The 23,735-nt window shown below is 44.9% G+C and overlaps 1 protein-coding gene and 1 non-coding gene across 2 annotated transcripts in view; both read left to right on the forward strand.

Moving 5' to 3' along the window:
- Positions 1-23,735, forward strand: part of LOC116886614 (lon protease homolog 2, peroxisomal-like) — a 60,379-nt gene that overhangs the window by 22,194 nt on the left and 14,450 nt on the right. Inside the window, exons 8-10 of the mRNA XM_032888123.1 lie at positions 2,384-2,525; positions 10,719-10,869; positions 12,489-12,635. Of these exons, the coding sequence (XP_032744014.1) occupies positions 2,384-2,525; positions 10,719-10,869; positions 12,489-12,635 (440 nt within the window). The remainder of the gene's footprint in view (positions 1-2,383; positions 2,526-10,718; positions 10,870-12,488; positions 12,636-23,735) is intronic.
- LOC116886787 lies at positions 8,822-8,928 on the forward strand. Its single transcript, XR_004386180.1, has one exon. It is a non-coding gene; the product is annotated as a U6 spliceosomal RNA (small nuclear RNA).

Raw genomic sequence — 23,735 nt, forward strand, 5'->3', positions numbered from 1 at the left:
GATTAATCTTAACTGTGGACAGAGGGGTTTGGACCTTTTCTGTGGGCTTGGGGGAGAGTGAGAAGTCCCAAGAATTTGTTGGCTTGCACTGCCCTAGAAAGGGTTCTGGAATAGCATTTTCTCCTCTGACTTGAGGTATAGAATCATAAGTACCTGTTTTTGAAATCATATCAAAAACAGAAAAGCAAGAAATGGTCCTTACCTCCCCACTTCTCAGAGAAGGGGAGGGGGCATGGGCGGAGGATCCTGGTAGAAGGGAGAGGCTGCATCCAGGAGGGAGAGTGAATAAATAAGTCAGTGGGGAAAAAAACCCGAAATGACCCTTAGAGAATTTGAAATGTAAACAACTTTGTTTGCTATCACACTTAGTAATCAGCGTAGTGGTGAGCCTATGTTCACTAGAGAAAGAATTTGAAAAAGTTTAGTGATTTCTCTTGTCCTTTCCATATTCCATTCTCAAATTGTTTGTTTTTATTAATATTTTTAAAAATTTTAAATTTTACACAATATAGTGTGTGTGTGTGTGTGTGTGTGTGTGTGTGTGTGTGTGTGTGTGTGTGTGTGTTTCTTTCCTTTTTTCGGAGCTGGGGACTGAACCCAGGGCCTTGGGCTTGCTAGGCAAGTGCTCTACCACTGAGCTAAATCCTCAACCCATATTTTTTGTTTTTACTTAAATTCCTCCCAAATTTTCAGTCTGTACCTACTCAACTTTATGACCCTCCCACCCCACAGAACAATAATAAAAACAAAAACAAAACAAAAACCCCAGCAGACCACAAAAATGAAAATCAACATAAACAAGCAAAAAACCAATAAGACTAAGACCAAAACAAACAAAACCAAAGCGTGATGTGACCAAAGGCCTCCAGAAGTACTACTGAGTTTGTCTTATGTTGGCCAACTATTCCTGGGGGTGGATGGAGCCTGCTTAATATACTGAGGGAGAAAACTTTTCTCCTTTGCCAGCAGGTGTCAACTGCAGATAGCTTCTTGACCAGGGGTGGGAGCCTAGAGGGGTGCCTACTTCCCCCTCTCAGCTGGCCTGTGTAGGCCCTGTACATGCTGCCACACTCCAAGGACACACCTTGGAGTCATTCATCACCTCTGGCTTTTACAAAAGTAGACATCATCGTCAGATGATGGTCATCATCATATTATTAACATTATTATCATTTAAGACAAGGTCTAGTTTATCCCAGGCCAGCCTTACTTGCTGTAGAACCAAGGATAACCTTGAACTTCTGATCCTCCTGCTTAGCTTAGGTGGTGCTGGGGTGGGTGTCGTACCCAGGGCCTTGTGCTTTGCTCTGCAAATGCCCTGCATCCCAGATGCCCTTTCCGAAGCCTTGAATGTGCTCATTGATTGTCAACAGACACTGTCCTATCTAACTCCAGCGCTGTTCGTCTTGCCTAGATAAAAGCCATTTCGGTGACACTTTTTTAGGCTTTCTTGCTTTTTCAAAGGCCACTCTGTTCTGCCCTACTTTGTGCAGTCACGTGGCGCAGTTGAGACTTGCTCTGTAAATCAGCTCTGTGGTTGGGTGAGTCATGATGTAACTGCTGCTGCTCCACTCACTGCTGATCATTCCCTTGCATGCAGACAGCCCTTGAAACCTCTCAGAACCAACATCTGCTCTCTGCCTGGTGAGGCAAGGCTACAAAAGAAACCAGTAGAGAGCTGAGGAAGGCTTGCCAGCTCCGTGAGGGAGACGCGCCTCTTTCAGTGGTGTAAACATGCTTACATCTGCTGTAATTACATAAGGACTCTGACTCAAACGTGACAACACAGCCTCTAGTTTTTGCCCCCAGTAATACAGGCCTGGACTGAGTTACACCATTTAGTCCATGTGGGCAGGAGTAGACCAGGGTAATGGAGTCTTGGTATAAGTACCGTTTACCTCAGGTCTACTTACTGTAGTTAATATCATATCATTGCTTTTAAAAACAGGAGATTTGTATCTTTCTCCCTTGACCAGAACTGTGTGACTTACAATTCTTCCAATGTCGTGGGCAACTTGCAATTACTTAGAATCAAGTAGAAAATTAGAATAAGCCTAACACCTTTTTTAAAAAAGATTTATTTATTTTATGTATGTGAGCACATTATAGCTGTCCTTAGACACACCAGAAGAGAGCATCAGATCCCATTACAGATGGCTGTGAGCCACTATGTGGTTGCTGGGAAAATTGAACGCAGGACCTCTGGAAGAGCAGTTCTTTTAACCGCTGAGCCATCTCTCCAGGCCGAACCTAACACCTTGTTGACATATGTTCTGCTTTACATACATGCACAGAGCTGCCTTCCTGTGCTGGTAAGGGCTAAGGACTTCCTCTCGGTCCTGTCTGCTCTCGGTCCTCATGGCTGTTACTTTGCTCTCTGCAGGCGCACCTATGTGGGCAGCATGCCTGGCCGCATCATCAATGGCTTGAAGACTGTTGGGGTTAACAACCCAGTGTTCCTTTTGGATGAGGTTGACAAGCTAGGGAAGAGCCTGCAGGGGGATCCTGCAGCCGCACTGCTTGAGGTAAGGCCTAAAAAACTCCCCATGAAATCATACGTGAGTATTAGTGAGCATAGGCCATATCTAAGTCATGTACAGATTGAAAATCAGTAGAGCACAGACTGAAGTCTGGAGCTAGTTACATCTACATAAAGATCACAAACGTCTTCCTCTTTGTGATGTCTTTTTAATTTTTATGAAGTAAAATAAAATTTTAGACATGACTTGTTATTCACACAGTAGTAGTGAAGTTTGCTGCAGAAAGAAAGTATAAAGTCCCAGGGCCCGGCCCGCTCCTGTGCTTTAGCCTCCAGAAGGCTTTGTTAATTTGCTTTATTTTCTAAACAGCTTGACTTAGCCAGGCACAGTGGTACATGCCTGGAATTCTTGCTAGTCAGGAGACTGAATTCAGTGCCAGGCTGGGCTACATAGCAAGATCCTGACGAGAAAAGGTGAAGCAGAGGCTGGGAAGGAGCAGAAGAGGGAGTTCAAGGCTGCAGAACAGAACTGCTGTATCTGTACAAACTCTGCTAAAGGAAACTGAGGCTTTCGCCTTCACTTTTTTGATTCCATGTCTTCCTTTATAAATTGTTACCTCTTTTTAGTTACCTTATTGTTGGTTGTTAACATTTACAGATTAGGGCTGGAGAGATGGCTCAGAGGTTAAGAGCACTGACTGCTCTTCCAGAGGTCCTGAGTTCAAATCCCAGCAACCACATGGTGGCTCACAACCATCTGTAATAGGATCCGATGCCCATCTCTGGTGTGTCTGAAGACAGCGACAGTGTACTTATATATAATATAAATAAGTAAATAAATCTTTTAAAAAATAGATTTAAAACAATTATAGATTATATGGTCCCTTTTCAGAGCTGAGCCGGGCAGGAGGTCCTGTTCTTTTTGTTTTCTTATGCCTGCTTTTAAAAACGAATGTCTCTCTTCTGTGTACTTCACAGTTTGTCTTCTGTTCTCAGGACCAGCAGGCACTCAAGTGATGTAGGTTTTATCATTGTGAGTTTTCAGGTTGGAACTAGTTTTCTACTGTGGTACCTGAAGCTTCCCCGTGTTGTTCTTCACCTCTCACCATGTTGACTTCCCTGCTTCCCTATTCTGTGATCTGGTTTACCTCACTCTGTGCTATTAATTCAACAGGAATGTCTAGAGAAAGCTTATCTTGGTGGTATTTTATAAATGCACATTTTAAAGCATCTTCATGTTGTCTCAGGCTTCGTTGATAATCTGACTGGGCGTGGAGTTCTTGTTGGAAATAATTTCTCTGTAGGGTTTTCCTTTGCCCCAGTGACTTCCTGGTTTCTAGTGTTGCCCTTGGTAAGTCTGAAGTCACTATGTTTATGTCCTGCTTTACTCTGAAAACTTCAGTGATGGTCCCTAAGAGACTTTACAGATGGCAGGGAAAACGATCAAGGTGATGTAGGAGTGAAGTTGGGATCAGCCCAATTTAAATTACTGGTGCTGGGTTAAGACTTTGAGAGTCTCACCTCAGCTCATACATTTTTGCCATATTTAAACATAGCACAATTTTGCTGAAAAATTTTCAGATAGCAATTAACTGAGCCTGGTGAGTACAACAAGGCTTAAGATATGTTTACCTTGATTCTCTTTACCCAGTACAAATGGCTTCATCTATAAGAGGAGTTCTTGTTGACTTAGAAACAATGCTTAAGATACGGATCTAGAGCATTGCTTTTCAACTCTCCTAATGCTGACCCTTTTACAGTTCTTCGTGTTATGGTACTCCCAACCATAAAATTATTTTCATTGCTACTTCATAACTGTAATTTTGCTCGTTATGAATCCTAATGTAAATGTCTGTGTTTTCCAATGCTCTTCAGCAACCCCTGTAAAAGGGTTATTCAACCCTTAAAGGGCTTGATGAAACCCACAGGTTAAGAACCACTGGTCTAGGGAGAGTCAGTGGTCTAGGGAGAGTCAGTGGTCTAGGGAGAATCACTAGGCTAGAGAGAATCACTGGGCTAGGGAGAATCACTAAGCCAATTATAATCCCTGTATGAGTCAGGGTTTAGACATCACACAGGCTCTCTTACAAAGATGAGTCTTATGGCCTAGAAGTACTCAAGGTTTTAGAGGAAAAGGGTCTGGAATAAGTAAGACATAAATTCTGGGAGACACAGGCAGAGCCTGACCCATCAGACAGCAAAGGATCACCAGGTTGTAGAACTCCATCCATTCCCACCATCCCAGGTGGGGGTCAGGTTAAGCATGTCTTTCTTTGAAGGATGCCTGCAAGTTTAACTTCCTGGCCGCTCCAGTGCTTATCTGCATGCACAAGCATGTTTTTGCCCTCTACAAAAACTTAGAGTCATCTCCTGATCTCAGTTTTCAGCTTTATACAATATAATATATATTTTATATAATGTATACTTATGTTTACATATAATAACCTACCTGTTGTGGGTCTCTTCTCAGACATTTTTACTGATTCTTTAAAGAATCTTCAAGATTTTCTCTTTTTTTCATTGTGAAAGATTTTTAGAAATGTTTTTGGTAGCAATTTTTTGCTCCTCTTTGTTAGAATTCAACATTTTATTTCTATTTTGTATATATGAAATTTTGTGGCACATATTTATACATATACTATGTTTGTGTCTGGTATCTAGAAGAGGGCATTGGATGCCCGTGACTTGAGTTACAGATGGTTGTGAGCCACTAAGTGGACGCTGGGAAGGGAATCGGGGTCCTCTGCAAGGGCAGCAAATGCCCTTAAGCACTGAGCCATCTCTCTGCCCCAGAGCATTAGTTGTCATGTCTTCATGTTCCTGTACTTCATTCCTTTATTTTTCTGTTCTGCTTCCTGCAAGAACCTCTTCTGCTTTATCTTTTAAAAAAGAAAATTTCATGTGTTAGTCATTTCATAACGTCTCTACATATTCTTTCTTAGCATCCTGCTTTTGATACATAGAGGTAATGTAAAAAGGGTATTGATACTTTTTTTTAAAAAAAATAATTTTCCTTCTCTTTAAACCACTTGTTGTCTGTATCTTGTATTCAAGTCTTTCATTGGACTTCTTGCCCATCTTCTGTTGTGTATTTGTATTTAATAGCAAAGAAGAAAAGTGCTGATTTTTAAGCTGTGAACACAGAACTGGAATGTGTTGACTACACTCACAGCAGGGCCTTTAGCAAGGCCATGAGGTTGAGGAATCTCCATGTTGGAGATTCCTTAATCTCCTTAAGAATTTTTGTTTACATGTATGTGGGCATGATCACACGTGTGGGGGGGCCCCTTGGAGGCTAGAAGAGGGCATTGCTTCCCACAGAGCTGGAGTTACAGGCAATTATGAACTGTTTGACATGGATACTGAGAATCAAACTGCAGTCCTTTGCCTGACCAGCACTGCAGTTCTTAACCACTGAGCCATCTTTCCAGCCCCCAGTGAGGTCTTTTAATGGAAATTCAGTAACCGCTAAATTCCAGTAGTGGGAGTGTTAAATTAAAATGTAAAAAAGAACTGCTAAGAAAACAACTAAGGGCTGTGGTAGAGTTGTACCCATCTTGTGGCAGCTGTGCACAATTTGGATAATAAGGAAAGAAACAAAGTTAGAGAATAGAGAAAGTCAGAGCTGGGTGGGGGCTGAGGACCAGGAAAAGGCACTTGGGATCTCTTGACCATGAAGGCCAGCAATAGGAAAAAGCAGGAGGTCTAGGGTGGCACTGATTCACCATCTATGTGTGTACATTTTCCAGAGCCGTGGAAGAACAGAACACTCTTCTCGGCTGGGCCCAGTGTCTTGTCTCATCTCTCTCTTAAATTTTGAGACAGGGTTTTTCTGTGTAGACTGGACTGGCTGCTAACTCACAGCGATCCTCTTGCCTCAGCCTCCTGAGTGCTAGGATTGAAGTCCTCAGATACAGAAACAGACAGGGAGCCGTAGACAGTTAAACCATAGTGGCTGTTGGCTTCACCACTCTCTTCAGTTGTGCTGGAAACTAATTAGACACTGGGAGGAAGGGAAAACCCAGCCCCGAAAGCAGTGTCCATCTACATTTCTTCTTGAGCACACATGGAACACTGTCCTGGACAGAACAGGTGCTGCACTGTGAATCAAGCTACAGTAAAGTAGAAAGGATAAAAGCACACACTGTGTTCTCCTAAAACATCACAGCAACTAGACGTCAGTGTGCACATTGGAGGAAGTCACAAACACGTGGAAATTCACACACTCATGGGTAGTCAGCGGGCCACAGAAGATAGAAGAAAATTAGGAAGTCATCTGACATGAATGAATGAGAAGAAGACAGCAAAGTGAGTGCGTTCTACTAGAGGATAGTAGACTGTTCACAACACTGCTCTGAACCCGTACCTCACTATGATACCAGTGTTTGTTATCCTAGAATATTGCCTATACTGTTTCTTAAATTTGGTGCTTATTAGAGTCCATTTTTACAAATATTCAAATTTTGGAAAAGTAGTATTTTGAGATCCTCTAGCTAACTTACGAATCCTAACAAAGCTACAGGAAGCTAGATGCAGGTGTGTGCATGATGCTGTCCACAGGATACTTCTGTACTGGAGGAGTGGCCTGTCACTGAGCTCACTGATCCTCCACTGGCTTCCTCAAAGGAATCTTGGTACTGGCAAACACCCTGTGGCTCTTGTTAGACCTCTAGCCACTTTATGCCTGGGACCTGACCTTGTGTTCTCCCAGTGGTATCTTTAGGGAAAAAACATACTAGGGGTATCTCCTAGTCTGCCCTCAAGAGAAGGATCAAAGTTTCTATACCACTACAGTAGAAAAGATTTTGCTAACAAATGGTGGGCAAGGAGGGCCCCACGAGACAGAAGGAGAGTCCTATCTGGGTCACAGCGCCTTGCCTGATCATGTATGGCACAATCTTATAACTTTGTAGATTCTCAGTAGTAAATACACCAGAGCTTTGAAAACACAGCAACCATCAAGCATCTTATTCCCCAATTTTTTTCTTTTAATGTTCATTTTGTTTTGTGTGTGTGATGCCAGGATAGAATTCAGAACCTCGAAAGTGCTGTACAGATTTCCGCCACTGACTACATCCCTGACCCTCTTGTAGGGTTTTTTGGTGGCCTTGTTAGTCCCAGCTGGTATTACTGTATCAAGCAGCTGCAGCATTAAACAGTTGCCATTGATTGCTAGAGTAGAACTGATTGTACAAGTATTCTCTTAGGTCAGAGAGCAGTTCCAGAAACATGCCATGTGGGCTAAATACCAGCAATTCTCCGGGGGTGAGGCTAGAAAGCTCTAATTCTGCTCTGCCCTATGGAGGTTGCTAGGCTACAGGCACTCACATTTTTCCTAGTTACAAAGCTGGCAGTTTCCTGGGCTTCTGTCAATTTGGGAAAGGGAAGTAAGGTTAAAACAATAAATACCACAGCACTTGAAGCATTTGCAGAGATCCAGTGTTTTACTGGAATACTCAGGAATATACAGCACTCAGCTTGTTCTGAATTGGAATGGACATGGAGGAGGTCAGGTTGGCCTCTTGTGAGCAGGCTGGCTTGTTGCCTCTACGGAGAAGCAGCTCTTGGAGTTCCTGGCTCTGCTTCATCCCACTGGAATCAGCCCAATGATTTCAGTGCATGCTTTTGACACTTTTATTGTGGCTTATCTCTTCTTTAGATAGCATGTATCTTCAAACTACCCTTTTTCCAAGATTTGTCTATGAATTGTGTTTTGAGTCCCCTCATATTTGAAGTCTGTCATCTGTGCCATAGCTTCTGTGTGTTCTCTTTATAATAAATGGTAAAATTATGTCCTCACATATATGTACACATACATAAACATGTTTACTTGTATGCAAAACAAGAATGAGTCATCAGTTAAGGCCACCACAACAAAATACTAGTGTAGGTGACTTCTAAAAACTTGACAACTTTGAAGGCTGGAATTCTAAAATCAGATGTTGGCAAATTTCCTTCTAGGGCCTCTGTGGCTCTTGAAGGTCTGTCGCTGTGTGTATAGCTAGCTAGGGACACCCTGTTCTTAAAAGGATACCAGTTAGATTGCATTAGTAGGACCTCATTCCTAACCTCTTGTAACCTTGATTGCCTCTTTTAAAAGTTCTGTGTCCAAATAATCACAGAGTATGTGCCGCCCCCATTAGTGTGATCAAGAAAATTCCTCACAGGAGTGTCCAGTGCCTTCCTTTAGTTGATTTCAGATCCAGTCAGGTTGACACCAATATTAACCATCACACCCAGTGTCTAACACCCAGTGATCTGAACAGTCTAATGGTGGGGTTATTCTTAACAAAGAACATTTCATTCTTAGACCTTTCTTTGTGGAGTTGAAAGTACTTAATTGTGCTCGCTTCTGCAGCACATGTACTAAAAGGGGAACAATACAGACAAGATTAGCATGCCCCCTGCTCAAAGGTGACACGCAAATTTGTGAAGTGTGCCATATTTTTCCATATCTTTTTTGTTTTGCTTAATGGCTCATTTGTAAAATTGTCCTAATTTTTTCCTAGCTTTCAGCCACTAGGAACTCTTTTAATAGTTCCTTTTGAGTTGTGAGCTCTTCTTCTGTAGCCCTGAAGGGACACTGTATTCTGTGTGAATGCATGGCACGAGACAAATAATTTAAGAGTCTTTTATAAATAAAGTTTGCATTAACTATAAAAGAAGGAAAGTACTTTATTGATTTTACAGTATTAAACATTGTCTTATAAAATGTGAAATTAGGAACTTCTGAGAAATGTGTTCTGGAGAGAAAAATGAGTTTCTAAAATTCAAGATTGTAAAAAGAGGGCTTTGACTTAAAATTAACTGGTGGCTGTGTTTTTGATTTTTAAGATTTACTTATTTTGTATGAGTACACTGTCATTCTCTTCAGATACCAGCAGAGGGCATCGGACCCCATTACAGATGGTTGTGGTTGCTGGGCATTGAACTCAGGACCTCTGGAAGAGCAGTCAGTTCTCTTAACCGCTGAGCCGACTCTCCAGCCCTGTGGTTTTGTTTTTATAAGTAATACTTTAAAGGGGGAATCAGAAGCAAGAAAGGACTATTTTATGGTGAACTTATGATCGATATTTTAAGAAACTGAAACTAGTATTTGGGGTTTTGTTTTGTATTTTTGTTTTTTGACTTCTTTGTGACAAGGTTTCTCTGCATAGCCCTGGCTGTCTGAGAACTCACCCTGTAGATCAGGCTGGCTTCAAACTCAGAGATTTGTCTGTCTCTGCCTCCTGAATGCTGAGATTAGAGATGTGCACCACCACAGCTGGCCAGTTATGAATATTTAAGTCACGCAGTTTCCATTTTGAGTACGTATGCCCCAGAGAGTTGTGGGTGAATGTATGGTGAAGGTTTAGGACAGGTGTGAGGATTTGAGAACATGAGTGCCTGTAGCCTGAAGTACATGAGCAATAGCCTGAAAATTATCTCCTTAATATAAATTTCTCACTTTAGCAAACGAATTTCTAAGAGGGCCGGGGAACTGACTGCTGATAGACACCTGCTGCCACCCGCACCCATGTGACAAGAGGATGAGTGCCCAGCTGTTGTCCGGCCTCCATAAGGATGTCGGGCTTCACGGGCCTGTGTACACATGCACAAGACTAAAAATTAAACCAATCATGAAGGCTAATTATTACATTAGCTGTTACATCAGTTAACTATTTTTTTGAGATTTATTGGTGTTTTAAGAAGTCAGTTTCTCAAAAAAAGAAAGAAAGAAAGAAATCATTTTCTCATTGTGTTATTAAGAATATAATAGCAATTTGTGTAAGTTTGTTTTATGTGGAATTCCCCTTCCAGGTAAAGGATTTATAACCAGCATTTAGATAACGTTGAAGAGGAATCTACTAATTATTAATTTACCTAAGAATTTCAAAATAATCTGCCTTTTCCTTTATATTTCTGCTGTGGTACCAAAAGTAAAAGTGGTTCTGCAGGGTAGGTAGCTTGTGGTCCACATGAGCTGTTGGTAAAGAGATCCGAGGACACAGCTCAGTGGTGGAGTGTTCCTGTTCTTGCGCTGGTATGCCCTCCTGGGCTTCCAGTTATTTTGACAGTAGAATGTGTGACATGTTTTTATAAAGGATTTAGAATATGGGTGGTCAGGTTCTTCATTGTTCCTATGTTATCAGGTAACTGTTGAACAGAAATGTCAGCTTGCTGATACAGTGAGTGGGTTTAGGTTGGTGTTGGAACTAAGTTTGTTTAAATGTTAATACTTAAAATTGTTCTTTCCTAGGTGTTGGATCCTGAACAAAACCATAACTTCACAGATCACTATCTGAATGTGGCCTTTGACCTTTCCCAAGTTCTTTTCATAGCGACTGCCAACACCACTGCCACTATCCCACCTGCTTTGCTGGACAGGATGGAGATCATTCAGGTTCCAGGTACCTCACTCATGAGTGTATGCCCGCCCTCTCCTGTGTGTGGAGTTTCAGTTGTCCAGAAGTTCACTCGTCACTATTTTATCTTTGAATTCTGCACAAGGGGTGTAAACCATCTTTTCTGCAGAGTCAATATCAAACAACAGGAGTTTGTCTGTTTGTCTGTCTGTCTGTTTGTTTGTACCATGGCAGGTAAGAGTTGGTATAGGTTCTGGGAGAGGTCAAGAAAGAGCCAGTGTTGAGTTTACATTCAGCTGCAAAGCTGCCTTCAGGGGTGATAACCTCTTAGAATGTCAGATGCTCTTCTCTGAAGCAGTTCCCAAAGTTACAGATGAAAAAGACTTACTAATACAAAGCCAATGTGTAAAACCCAGTTACAACTTCCCCTCTCTATCGGGCTTTGAAGGTTCTGCCTATTTTCTGGAAAAATATTACACAATAATTGACTCTCCCTTTCCCTGGCCTCACTCTCACCTGAGAGCTCAAGGTGCCTGTAGGCTGCCTCGTCCTCTCAGAGAGGACGTCAGATGGTTGCACAGTTGGTCAAGGTTTTCATCACGTCTTCTCCTCACCACAGTGTAAAAAAATACCCTTTTAAGTTATCCTTACCTTTTCACTTGACTTAATTGCTCAAGATTATTTTGTCTTAAAGAAGATCCAACATCAGTGAGTATTCACTTAGTAAAAATAGGGTAGACTCTGAATATATTCAAATTTTAAATGTGGTAATGTATGTTTCATTCTAAACATTTTTACTGTTCTATAAGTGTAAACTGCATTTCTCAATTACCTGAAAGCCTTTTTATTTAGTTTTAATATGTGGTAAGTAAAATGTTGCTTTTGTGTATTTACACGGCTGAAGTGATCCATGAGATTCAGTTGTCCAGAAACTACAACTGAAGGCAGCTGTCCTGAGCTGCAGTGATGCTCACTGAGGTGGTCAGGGTATTGGCTGAGGAGGTGAGCTCTGTGACGCTGCCTCTTCCTTCGACAACAGGGGTCATCCTCGCCTGTGGATGTTTTCAGGCCTCTTCTTCCTAGGCAAAAGATGAGTTACCAACCCATATTTGAAGCCATTGTCTATTAGACAGCGAAGGTACATTAGGTGAGATCTTTTTTTTTCTTACAGAATTTAAAGGTAAATTAAATCTGTGCTCACTGGGGCTTCTTAGTCAATAAGAATATAAAGTCTCTTAAATATGTTATATATTTTTTTATAAGATGTGAAGGTAATTCCAAACTGATTTAGTTTAGATTTTTCTTATTCTGGTTATAATGTTAGTTGAAGTAATACTTTGCTCATTCTAAATCTCAGATCTCGTGAATCCACATTTAATCCATTGAAAACTGGCAGAGACTAGAGAGATAGTTCAGCTCGGAGCACTTGCTGCTCTCACGATGACCAATGTTTTGTTCTCGTCACCTACATAGTGGCTCACAACTGTCTGTAACTCCCATCCCAAGGGACTCTTCTGATTCTGTGGGCACCAGGAGTGCACATGGTACACAAACATACATGCACCAAAGCATTCATACACATAAAGTAAATAAATCTTAAAAACCAAAGAAAACGTGACCACGTAGAAGCCTGGTGGATACTCAGGGAGGTCTCTTCTTTCCAGGGTACACACAGGAGGAGAAGATAGAGATTGCCCACAGGCACCTGATCCCTAAGCAGCTGGAGCAACACGGGCTGACTCCTCAGCAGATCCAGATCCCCCAGCTTACCACGCTGGCCATCATCACCAGGTTAGCCATCTTGCAGATGGGCGCTTTTTGGTTTTGTTGGGGTTTTTTTGTTATTGTTTTGCATTTTTTTGTTTTGTTTTGTTTTGTTTTTTGAGATAGGTTTCTCTGTGTGGCCCTGGCTGTCCTAGAATTCAGTCTATAATCAGGCTGGCCTGAACTCACAGAGATCTGCCTCCTAAGTGGTGGGATTAAAGTGTGTGCCACCCCCACCCCCAGCTGAAGATGGGATCTTTTTCTCCATGCCAGTAGTTTGCTGAGGTCTGTGCACTGAAGAAACACTGGACAGGCACGCTAGAGCACGAACTCCTCTAGCAGCTGACAGCATTGCTGTGCTGAGATCAGCTCTGCAAGAGGAGGGATTTCATGATCCATTCCGGTGAAAATGACCTTCATTGAGCAGGAACTCTACTTTACCACAATAGCAAACTAAGGGATTAATATAATAGGTAAGAACCAAGCTCATTAAAAATATAGACGTGCTTTTTTATGCCCACAGCGGCACACACTTTTAAACCCAGAACTTGGGGCCAGAGGCAGGCAAACCTCTAAGTCCTAGGCCAGTTCTAACTTGATCTATAGAACAAGTTCCAGAACTGTTGTAAAAATGTAAAAATAAAAGAGTATAGTTGTCTTTTACCGTGCTAGGTCCACACCCCAGTGCCCCAAGATATCTGCTAGATATTTTGGTGGAAACATATCTCAGCCGCACACTTTCCTACACTCAAACCCTCACATAAAGGAACACACAACACAATCATCTTAGATCCAATCGATAAGATATAATTGCCCACTTAGACATACAAAGCCCGGTACCATCCATACCTTAGGAACATTAGTAACAACCTGTAAATACGCAGAGCAGAATCTTAACGTCACCTGCCCTATTGTCCTGCCAAGGCTTCTCACCCTCTCCTCTTTCCTGTCTCCTCCTTTCTCTCTTCTAGTCTCCTCCTCTTCCTTCAAACTTCTCTTCTGCCCATCCTTCCTTCTCCTCCAATGACAGGGATCCTTCTATCCTGTACCTGCCCCTCACCTGTACTTTACAAATTCAATGGGGGGGGTTCTGGTGAAGTCACTTGATTGCTGAGTTTGTGACTAGGCAGCTGTCTTTGGGGCAGTGGAATTAGCATCAAAATACAGATAACTTCAGGGTAAACCATAACACTTAGAACTGCCACGGCTATATAGAGAAACCCTGTCTTAGGAGAGAAAGTGAAAACAAAATAACAACAATAACAACAACGAAACCCTTCAGTCAGCTGCTGCTTTCAGATACCCTTTTTCTTTTAGTTCATCTTTTTCTTCTCTAAGAGACTTAAAATAAAAATAGTCCTTGAAGTTTTTGATGTTGAGACTTAACCCTGGAGTGATAGAGACTGTTCTTTCCCAAAGCTGCTAACGAGTATCTAAGTCTGTGGAAAGCACTGCATAAGTGTTCTAGTAGGGGCTGCCATAATGGCATGTGCCCTTAATCCCAGCACTGGAAGGCAGAGGCAGGGGATCTCTGTAAGTTCGAGGCCAGTCTTGTCTACAGAGTGAGTTCCAGGACGGGCAGAACTACATAGAAAGGCCTGAACTCTTCTCTCCCTCCCTCCTCTCCCAAAAGAATAAAAGTATTGTGTCATCTCATTTAGGTCATGTATCTGAAGAAAAGCAGGCCCTGTTGGGAAGGCCATAGCCTCCTACAGTTTTCCTGGCTCACTATTACCAATTGATTCATACACCATCCAAACAATGTGGGTCTGCCAGGAACTCCAGCAGCCCTTTCCTAGTAACTGTTGTTTTCAAAATGTGAAGCTCTCCCCATGCTTGCCGGGCTCTCACTGCTTTGTGATCTGTGCCAACTTTCCTCCAGGTCTATTTCGTTATATTCAGAAAGTAGGTCTAAGTCGGACCCAAGAGTTTCTTTTTCTTAACTTGTTTTGACATATACTATGTAGATAATGCCAGAAGAAATAAAGTGAGTGAGTAGCCAAAGTCTTCCAGCAGTGACATCACTCTGGGCTTCTAACAAGCCACTGAACCTTTATGCTAGTGTCTACGTCTGAAGAGGGTGTGACTGAGAAGACATCTGGCTTGCCTACTTCTGAGAATGATGCCGAAGTGTTTGTTATCTGTAGTTCCCAATTACTGCCTCTCACACACTTGTTCCATCAACACGTGAGGTTGTAAACCTGTAGACAATAGGGACTTTCTTGAGCAGTCTTACTACTTTTGATACTTAAAACAGAACACAACAACAGACAATGAGCTAGACACCACTCCACATGAGCTCCAAGCTCTGTGTTATACTGAGTGACATAGAAGGCACTGAGTTACACAGGAGACGCTGAGTTACACAGGAGGCACTGAGTTACACAGGAGACACTGAGTTACACAGGAGACACTGAGTTACACAGGAGGCGCTGAGTTACACAGGAGACGCTGAGTTACACAGGAGACGCTGAGTTACACAGGAGATGCACTGAGTTACACAGGAGACGCTGAGTTACACAGGAGGCACTGAAATACACAGGAGACGGTGAGTTACACAGAAGACACTGAGTTACACAGGAGGCACTGAGTTACACACACTGAGTTACACAGGAGGCACTGAGTTACACAGGAGACGCTGAGTTACACAGAAGACTGAGTTACACAGGAGATGCACTGAGTTACACAGGAGACACTGAGTTACACAGGAGACGCTACACAGGAGACACTGAGTTACACAGGAGACACTGAGATACACAGGAGACACTGAGATACACTGAGATACACAGGAGACACTGAGTTACACAGAGGACACTGAGTTACACAGGAGGCACTGAGTTACACAGGAGACACTGAAATACACAGGAGGTGAGTTACACAGGAGACACTGAGTTACACAGGAGGCACTGAGTTACACAGGAGACGCTGACTGCACTGAAATGAGTTACACAGGAGGCGCTGAGTTACACAGGAGACGCTGAGTTACACAGGAGGCACTGAGTTACACAGGAGACACTGAGTTACACAGGAGGCACTGAGTTACACAGGAGACGCTGAGTTACACAGGAGGCACTGAGTTACACAGGAGACACTGAGTTACACAGGAGACTGAGTTACACAGGAGGCACTGAGTTACACAGGAGACACTGAGTTACACAGGAGACACTGAGTTACACAGGAGGCACTGAGTTACACAGGAGGCACTGAGTTACACAGGAGACACTGAGTTACACAGGAGACACTGAGTTACACAGGAGGCACTGAGTTACACAGGAGACGCTGAGAGTTACACAGGAGGCACTGAGTTACACAGGAGGCTGAGTTACACAGGAGGCACTGAGTTACACAGGAGGCACTGAGTTACACAGGAGGCACTGAGTTACAGGAGACACTGAGTTACACAGGAGACAGGGAGATACACAGAAGACAGTGAGTTACACAGGAGACGCTGAGTTACACAGGAGGCACTGAAATACACAGAAGACGGTGAGTTACACAGAAGACACTGAGTTACACAGGAGGCACTGAGTTACACACGAGACACTGAGTTACACAGGAGGCACTGAGTTACACAGGAGACACTGAGTTACACAGGACACTGAGTTACACAGGAGGCACTGAGTTACACAGGAGGCACTGAGTTACACAGGAGGCACTGAGTTACACAGGAGACGCTGAGTTACACAGGAGGCACTGAGTTACACAGGAGACGCTGAAATACACAGAAGATGGTGAGTTACACAGGAGATGAGTTACACAGGAGGCACTGAGTTACACAGGAGGCACTGAGTTACATAGGAGGCACTGAGTTACACAGGAGACACTGAAATACACAGGAGACACTGAGTTACACAGGAGGCACTGAGTTACACAGGAGGCACTGAGTTACACAGGAGACGCTGAAATACACAGAAGATACACAGGAGGTGAGTTACACAGGAGGCACTGAGTTACACAGGAGGCACTGAGTTACACAGGACGCTGAGTTACACAGGAGGCACTGAGTTACACAGGAGGCACTGAGTTACACAGGAGACGCTGAGTTACACAGGAGACGCTGAGTTACACAGGAGACGCTGAGTTACACAGGAGGCACTGAGTTACACAGAGGACACTGAGTTACACAGGAGGCACTGAGTTACACAGGAGACGCACTGAAATACACAGAAGATGGTGAGTTACACAGAAAACACTGAGTTACACAGGAGATGCACTGAGTTACACAGGAGGCACTGAGTTACATAGGAAATACACTGAGTTACACAGGACTGTGTTACATAGGAAAGACACACTGAGTTACACAGGAGACGCTGAGTTACACAGGAGACACTGAGTTACACAGGAGGCACTGAGTTACACAGGAGACGCTGAAATACACAGAAGAGACGGTGACACAGGAGGCACAGTTAAGAGGGTGAGTTGACACAGGAGAGGCACTGAGTTACACAGGAGGCACTGAGTTACACAGGGGGCACTGAGTTACACAGGAGACACTGAGTTACACAGGAGGCACTGAGTTACACAGGAGGCACTGAGTTAGTTACACAGGAGACGCTTACACAGGAGAGTTGAGTTACAGGAGACACTGAAATACACAGAAGACGGTGAGATACACAGGAGACACTGAGTTACACAGGAGGCACTGAGTTACAGATACACAGGAGGCACTGAGTTACACACACTGAGTTACACAGGAGACGCTGAGTTACACAGGAGACACTGAGTTACACAGGAGGCACTGAGTTACACAGGAGACGCTGAAATACACAGAAGACGGTGAGTTACACAGACACTGAGTTACACAGGAGGCACTGAGTTACACAGGAGACACTGAGTTACACAGGAGACGCTGAGTTACACAGGAGACACTAAGTTACACAGGAGGCACTGAGTTACACAGGAGGCACTGAGTTACACAGGAGACACTGAGTTACACAGGAGGCACTGAGTTACACAGGGGACACTGAGTTACACAGGAGGCACTGAGTTACACAGAAGACGGTGAGTTACACAGGAGACGCTGAGTTACACAGGAGACGCTGAGTTACACAGGAGACGCTGAGTTACACAGGAGATGCACTGAGTTACACAGGAGACATAGGAAATACACTGAGTTACACAGGAGACGCTGAGTTACACAGGAGACGCTGAGTTACACAGGAGACGCTGAGTTACACAGGAGACACTGAGTTACACAGGAGACGCTGAGTTACACAGGAGACACTGAAATACACAGGAGGCACTGAGTTACACAGGAGGACACTGAGTTATACAGGAGACGCTGAAATACACAGGAGACACTGAGTTACACAGGAGACTGAGTTACACAGCAGGCACTGAGTTACAGAGGAGGCACTGAGTTACACAGGAGGCAATGAGTTACAGAGGAGACGCTGAAATACACAGAAGAGGGTGAGTTACACAGGACACGCAGAGGAAGACAGGAGAGATATAGGTACACAGGAGGCACTGAGTTACACAGGAGACGCTGAGTTACACAGGAGGCACTGAGTTACACAGGAGGCACTGAGTTACACAGGAGATGCTGAGTTACACAGGAGACACTGAGTTACACAGGAGGCACTGAGTTACACAGGAGACGCTGAGTTACACAGGAGACACTGAGTTACACAGGAGACGCTGAGTTACACAGGAGGCACTGAGTTACACAGGAGACACAGAGACGCTGAAATACACAGAAGATACACAGGAGACGCACTGAGATACACAGGGACAGGCAGAGTTACACAGGAGACACTGAGATACACAGGAGGCACTGAGTTACACAGGAGACGCTGAGTTACACAGGAGACGCTGAGTTACACAGGAGTCACTGAGTTACACAGGAGACTCTGAGTTACACAGGAGACGCTGAGTTACACAGGAGACGCTGAGTTACACAGGAGGCACTGAGTTACACAGAGGACACTGAGTTACACAGGAGGCACTGAGTTACACAGGAGACGCTGAAATACACAGAAGATGCTGAGTTACACAGGAGATGCAGTGAGACACAGGAGAGTTACACAGGAGACGCTGAAATACACAGGAGACGGTGAGTTACACAGGAGACGCTGAGTTACACAGGAGAGTTACACAGGAGACACTGAGTTACACAGGAGACGCTGAGTTACACAGGAGACGCTGAGTTACACAGGAGACGCTGAGTTACACAGGAGGCACTGAGTTACACAGGAGACGCTGAGTTACACAGGAGGCACTGAGTTACACAGGAGACGCTGAGTTACACAGGAGACGCTGAGTTACACAGGAGACGCTGAGTTACACAGGAGGCACTGAGTTACACAGAGGACACTGAGTTACACAGGAGGCACTGAGTTACACAGGAGACGCTGAGTTACACAGGAGGCACTGAGTTACACAGGAGACGCTGAAATACACAGAAGATGGTGAGTTACACAGGAGATGCACTGAGTTACACAGGAGGCACTGAGTTACACAGGAGACACTGAGTTACACAGGAGGCACTGAGTTACACAGAAGACGGTGAGTTACACAGGAGACGCTGAGTTACACAGGAGACACTGAGTTACACAGGAGACGCTGAGTTACACAGGAGACGCTGAGTTACACAGGAGGAACTGAGTTACACAGGAGACGCTGAGTTACACAGGAGATGAGTTACACAGGAGGCACTGAGTTACACAGGAGGCACTGAGTTACACAGGAGACGCTGAGTTACACAGGAGACGGAGACGCTGAGTTACACAGGAGGCACTGAGTTACACAGGAGACACTGAGTTACACAGGAGACACTGAGATACACAGGAGACACTGAGTTACACAGGAGGCACTGAGTTACACAGGAGGCACTGAGTTACACAGGAGACACTGAGTTACACAGGAGGCACTGAGTTACACAGGAGACGCTGAGTTACACAGGAGACACTGAAATACACAGGAGACACTGAGTTACACAGGAGGCACTGAGTTATACAGGAGACGCTGAAATACACAGAAGACGGTGAAATACACAGAAGACGGTGAGTTACACAGGAGGCACTGAGTTACACAGGAGGCACTGAGTTACACAGGAGACACTGAGTTACACAGGAGACACTGAGTTACACAGGAGACACTGAGTTACACAGGAGACGCTGAGTTACACAGGAGGCACTGAGTTACACAGGAGACGCTGAAATACACAGAGGCACTGAGTTACACAGGAGGCACTGAGTTACACAGGAGACGCTGAGTTACACAGGAGGCACTGAGTTACACAGGAGACGCTGAAATACACAGAAGACGGTGAGTTACACAGGGGACGCTGAGTTACACAGGAGGCACTGAGTTACACAGGAGACACTGAGTTACACAGGAGGCACTGAGTTACATAGGAAATACACTGAGTTACACAGGAGACACTGAGTTACACAAGAGGCACTGAGTTACACAGGAGGCACTGAGTTACACAGGAGACACTGAGTTACACAGGAGGCACTGAGTTACACAGGAGACACTGAGTTACACAGGAGACGCTGAGTTACACAGGAGACGCTGAGTTACACAGGAGACGCTGAAATACACAGGAGTTACACTGAGTTACACAGGAGACACTGAGTTACACAGGAGGCACTGAGTTACACAGGAGACGCTGAAATACACAGGAGATGGTGAGTTACACAGAAGATGGTGAGTTACACAGGAGGCACTGAGTTACACAGGAGGCACTGAGTTACACACACTGAGTTACACAGGAGACGCTGAGTTACACAGGAGGCACTGAGTTACACAGGAGACGCTGAGTTACACAGGAGGCACTGAGTTACACAGGAGGCACTGAGTTACACAGGAGACGCTGAGTTACACAGGAGGCACTGAGTTACACAGGAGACGCTGAAATACACAGGAGACGGTGAGTTACACAGGAGACGCTGAGTTACACAGGAGGCACTGAGTTACACAGGAGGCACTGAATTACACAGGAGACGCTGAGTTACACAGGAGGCACTGAGTTACACAGGAGGCACTGAGTTACACAGGAGACGCTGAGTTACACAGGAGACGCTGAGTTACACAGGAGCACTGAGTTACACAGGAGGCACTGAGAGGCACTGAGTTACACAGGAGACGCTGAGTTACACAGGAGGCACTGAGTTACACAGGAGACGCTGAGTTACACAGGAGGCACTGAGTTACACAGGAGACACTGAGTTACACAGGAGACACTGAGTTACACAGGAGGCACTGAGTTACACAGGAGGCACTGAGTTACACAGGAGACTCTGAGTTACACAGGAGGCACTGAGTTACACAGGAGACGCTGAAATACACAGAAGACGGTGAGTTACACAGGAGACGCTAAAATACACAGAAGACGGTGAGTTACACAGGAGACGCTGAGTTACACAGGAGGCACTGAGTTACACAGGAGACACTGAGTTACACAGGAGACGCTGAGTTACACAGGAGACGCTGAGTTACACAGGAGACACTGAGTTAGGAGATACACTACACAGGAGACGCAGAGATACACAGGAGACACACAGAGTTACACAGGAGACACTGGAGTTGAGTTACACAGGAGACGGAGTACACTGAGTTACACAGGAGACACTGAGTTACACAGGAGGCACTGAGTTGCAGGCACTTGAGTTACACAGGAGGCACACTGAAATTACACAGGAGACTGGAGTTACACAGGAGACACTGAGTTACACAGGAGACGCACTGAGTTACACAGGAGACACTGAGTTACACAGGAGGTGCAATGAGTTACACAGGAGGCACTGAGTTACACAGGAGGCACTGAAATACACAGGAGAGACACAGGTGAGTTACACAGGAGACACTGAGTTACACAGGAGAGTCTGAGTTACACAGGAGACGCTGAGTTACACAGGAGACTCTGAGTTACACAGAAGACACTGAGTTACACAGGAGACACTGAGTTACACAGGAGACACTAAGTTACACAGGAGGCACTGAGTTACACAGGAGGCACAGAAGACGCTTGAGTTACACAGGAGAATTGAGTTACACAGGGAGGCACTGAGTTACACAGAGTTACACAGGAGGCACTGAGTTACCGAGGAGGCGCTGAAATACACAGAAGACGGTGAGTTACACAGGAGACTCTGAGTTACACAGGAGACGCTGAGTTACACAGGAGACGCTGAGTTACACAGGAGGCACTGAGTTACACAGGAGACGCTGAGTTACACAGGAGACGCTGAGTTACACAGGAGACACTGAGTTACACAGGAGGCACTGAGTTACACAGGAGACACTGAGTTACACAGGAGGCACTGAGTTACACAGGAGACACTGAGTTACACAGGAGGCACTGAGTTACACAGGAGACACTGAGTTACACAGGAGACACTGAGGATACACAGAGGAGGCACTGAGTTACCGAGAGTTACACAGAAGACGGGCACTGAGTTACACAGGAGACGCTGAGTTACACAGGAGACGCTGAGTTACACAGGAGACGCACAGGAGACACTGAGTTACACAGGAGACACAGGAGACTGAGTTACACAGGAGACACTGAGTTACACAGGAGGCACTGAGTTACACAGGAGGCACTGAGTTACACAGGAGATGCACTGAGTTACACAGGAGACGCTGAGTTACACAGGAGGCACTGAAATACACAGGAGATGAGTTACACAGGAGGCACTGAGTTACACAGGAGATGCACTGAGTTACACAGGAGACGCTGAGTTACACAGGAGGCACTGAGTTACACAGGAGACGCTGAAATACACAGAAGACGGTGAGTTACACAGGAGACGCTGAGTTACACAGGAGGCACTGAGTTACACAGGAGACACTGAGTTACACAGGAGACACTGAGTTACACAGGAGACACTGAGTTACACAGGAGACACTGAGTTACACAGGAGGCTGAGTTACACAGGAGACGCTGAGTTACACAGGAGACACTGAGGCACTGAAATACACAGGAGGCACTGAGTTACACAGGAGACACTGAGTTACACAGGAGGCACTGAGTTACACAGGAGACGCTGAAATACACAGAAGACGGTGAGTTACACAGAGACGCTGAGTTACACAGGAGATGCACTGAGTTACACAGGAGACACTGAGTTACACAGGAGGCACTGAGTTACACAGGAGACACTGAGTTACACAGGAGGCACTGAGTTACACAGGAGACGCTGAAATACACAGAAGATGGTGAGTTACACAGGAGACACAGGAGATGCACTGAGTTACACAGGAGATTACACAGGAGACGCTGAGTTACACAGGAGACACTGAGTTACACAGGAGACACTGAGTTACACAGGAGACACTGAGTTAAACAGGAGACGCAGTGAGACAGTGAAATACACAGGAGACATTGAGTAACACAGGAGAGAGTGAGTTACACAGGAGACTGAGTTACACAGGAGACACTGAGTTACACAGGAGGCACTGAGTTACACAGGAGACGCTGAAATACACAGGAGACACTGAGTTACACAGGAGACACTGAGTTACACAGGAGGCACTGAGTTACACAGGAGACGCTGAGTTACACAGGAGGCACTGAGTTACACAGGAGGCACTGAGTTACACAGGAGACGCTGAGTTACACAGGAGGCACTGAGTTACAGGAGGAGAAGTGTGAGTTACACAGGAGACGGCTGAGTTACAGGAGGAGCACTGGGTTACACAGAGGCACTTGAGTTACAGGAGACGCTTGAGTTACACAGGAGACTGAGTTACACAGGAGACACTGAGTTACACAGGAGGCACTGAGTTACACAGGAGACGCTGAGTTACACAGGAGACGCTGAGTTACACAGGAGGCACTGAGTTACACAGGAGACGCTGAAATACACAGGACGACACTGAGTTACACAGGAGGCACTGAGTTACACAGGAGACGCTGAGTTACACAGGAGGCAGAGTTACACAGGAGACACTGAAATACACAGAAGACGGTGAGTTACACAGGAGACTGCATAGAGGCACTGAGTTACACAGGAGACGCTGAGTTACACAGGAGACACTGAGTTACACAGGAGACACAGGAGATACACAGGAGACGGCTGAAATACACAGAAGATGGTGAGTTACACAGGAGATGCACTGAGTTACACAGGAGATGCACTGAGTTACACAGGAGACGCTGAAACACACAGGAGATGTTGAGTTACACAGGAGGCACT

The sequence above is a fragment of the Rattus rattus genome, chromosome 17, assembly GCF_011064425.1.
Source record: "Rattus rattus isolate New Zealand chromosome 17, Rrattus_CSIRO_v1, whole genome shotgun sequence".
NCBI classification, from domain to species: Eukaryota; Metazoa; Chordata; class Mammalia; order Rodentia; family Muridae; genus Rattus; species Rattus rattus.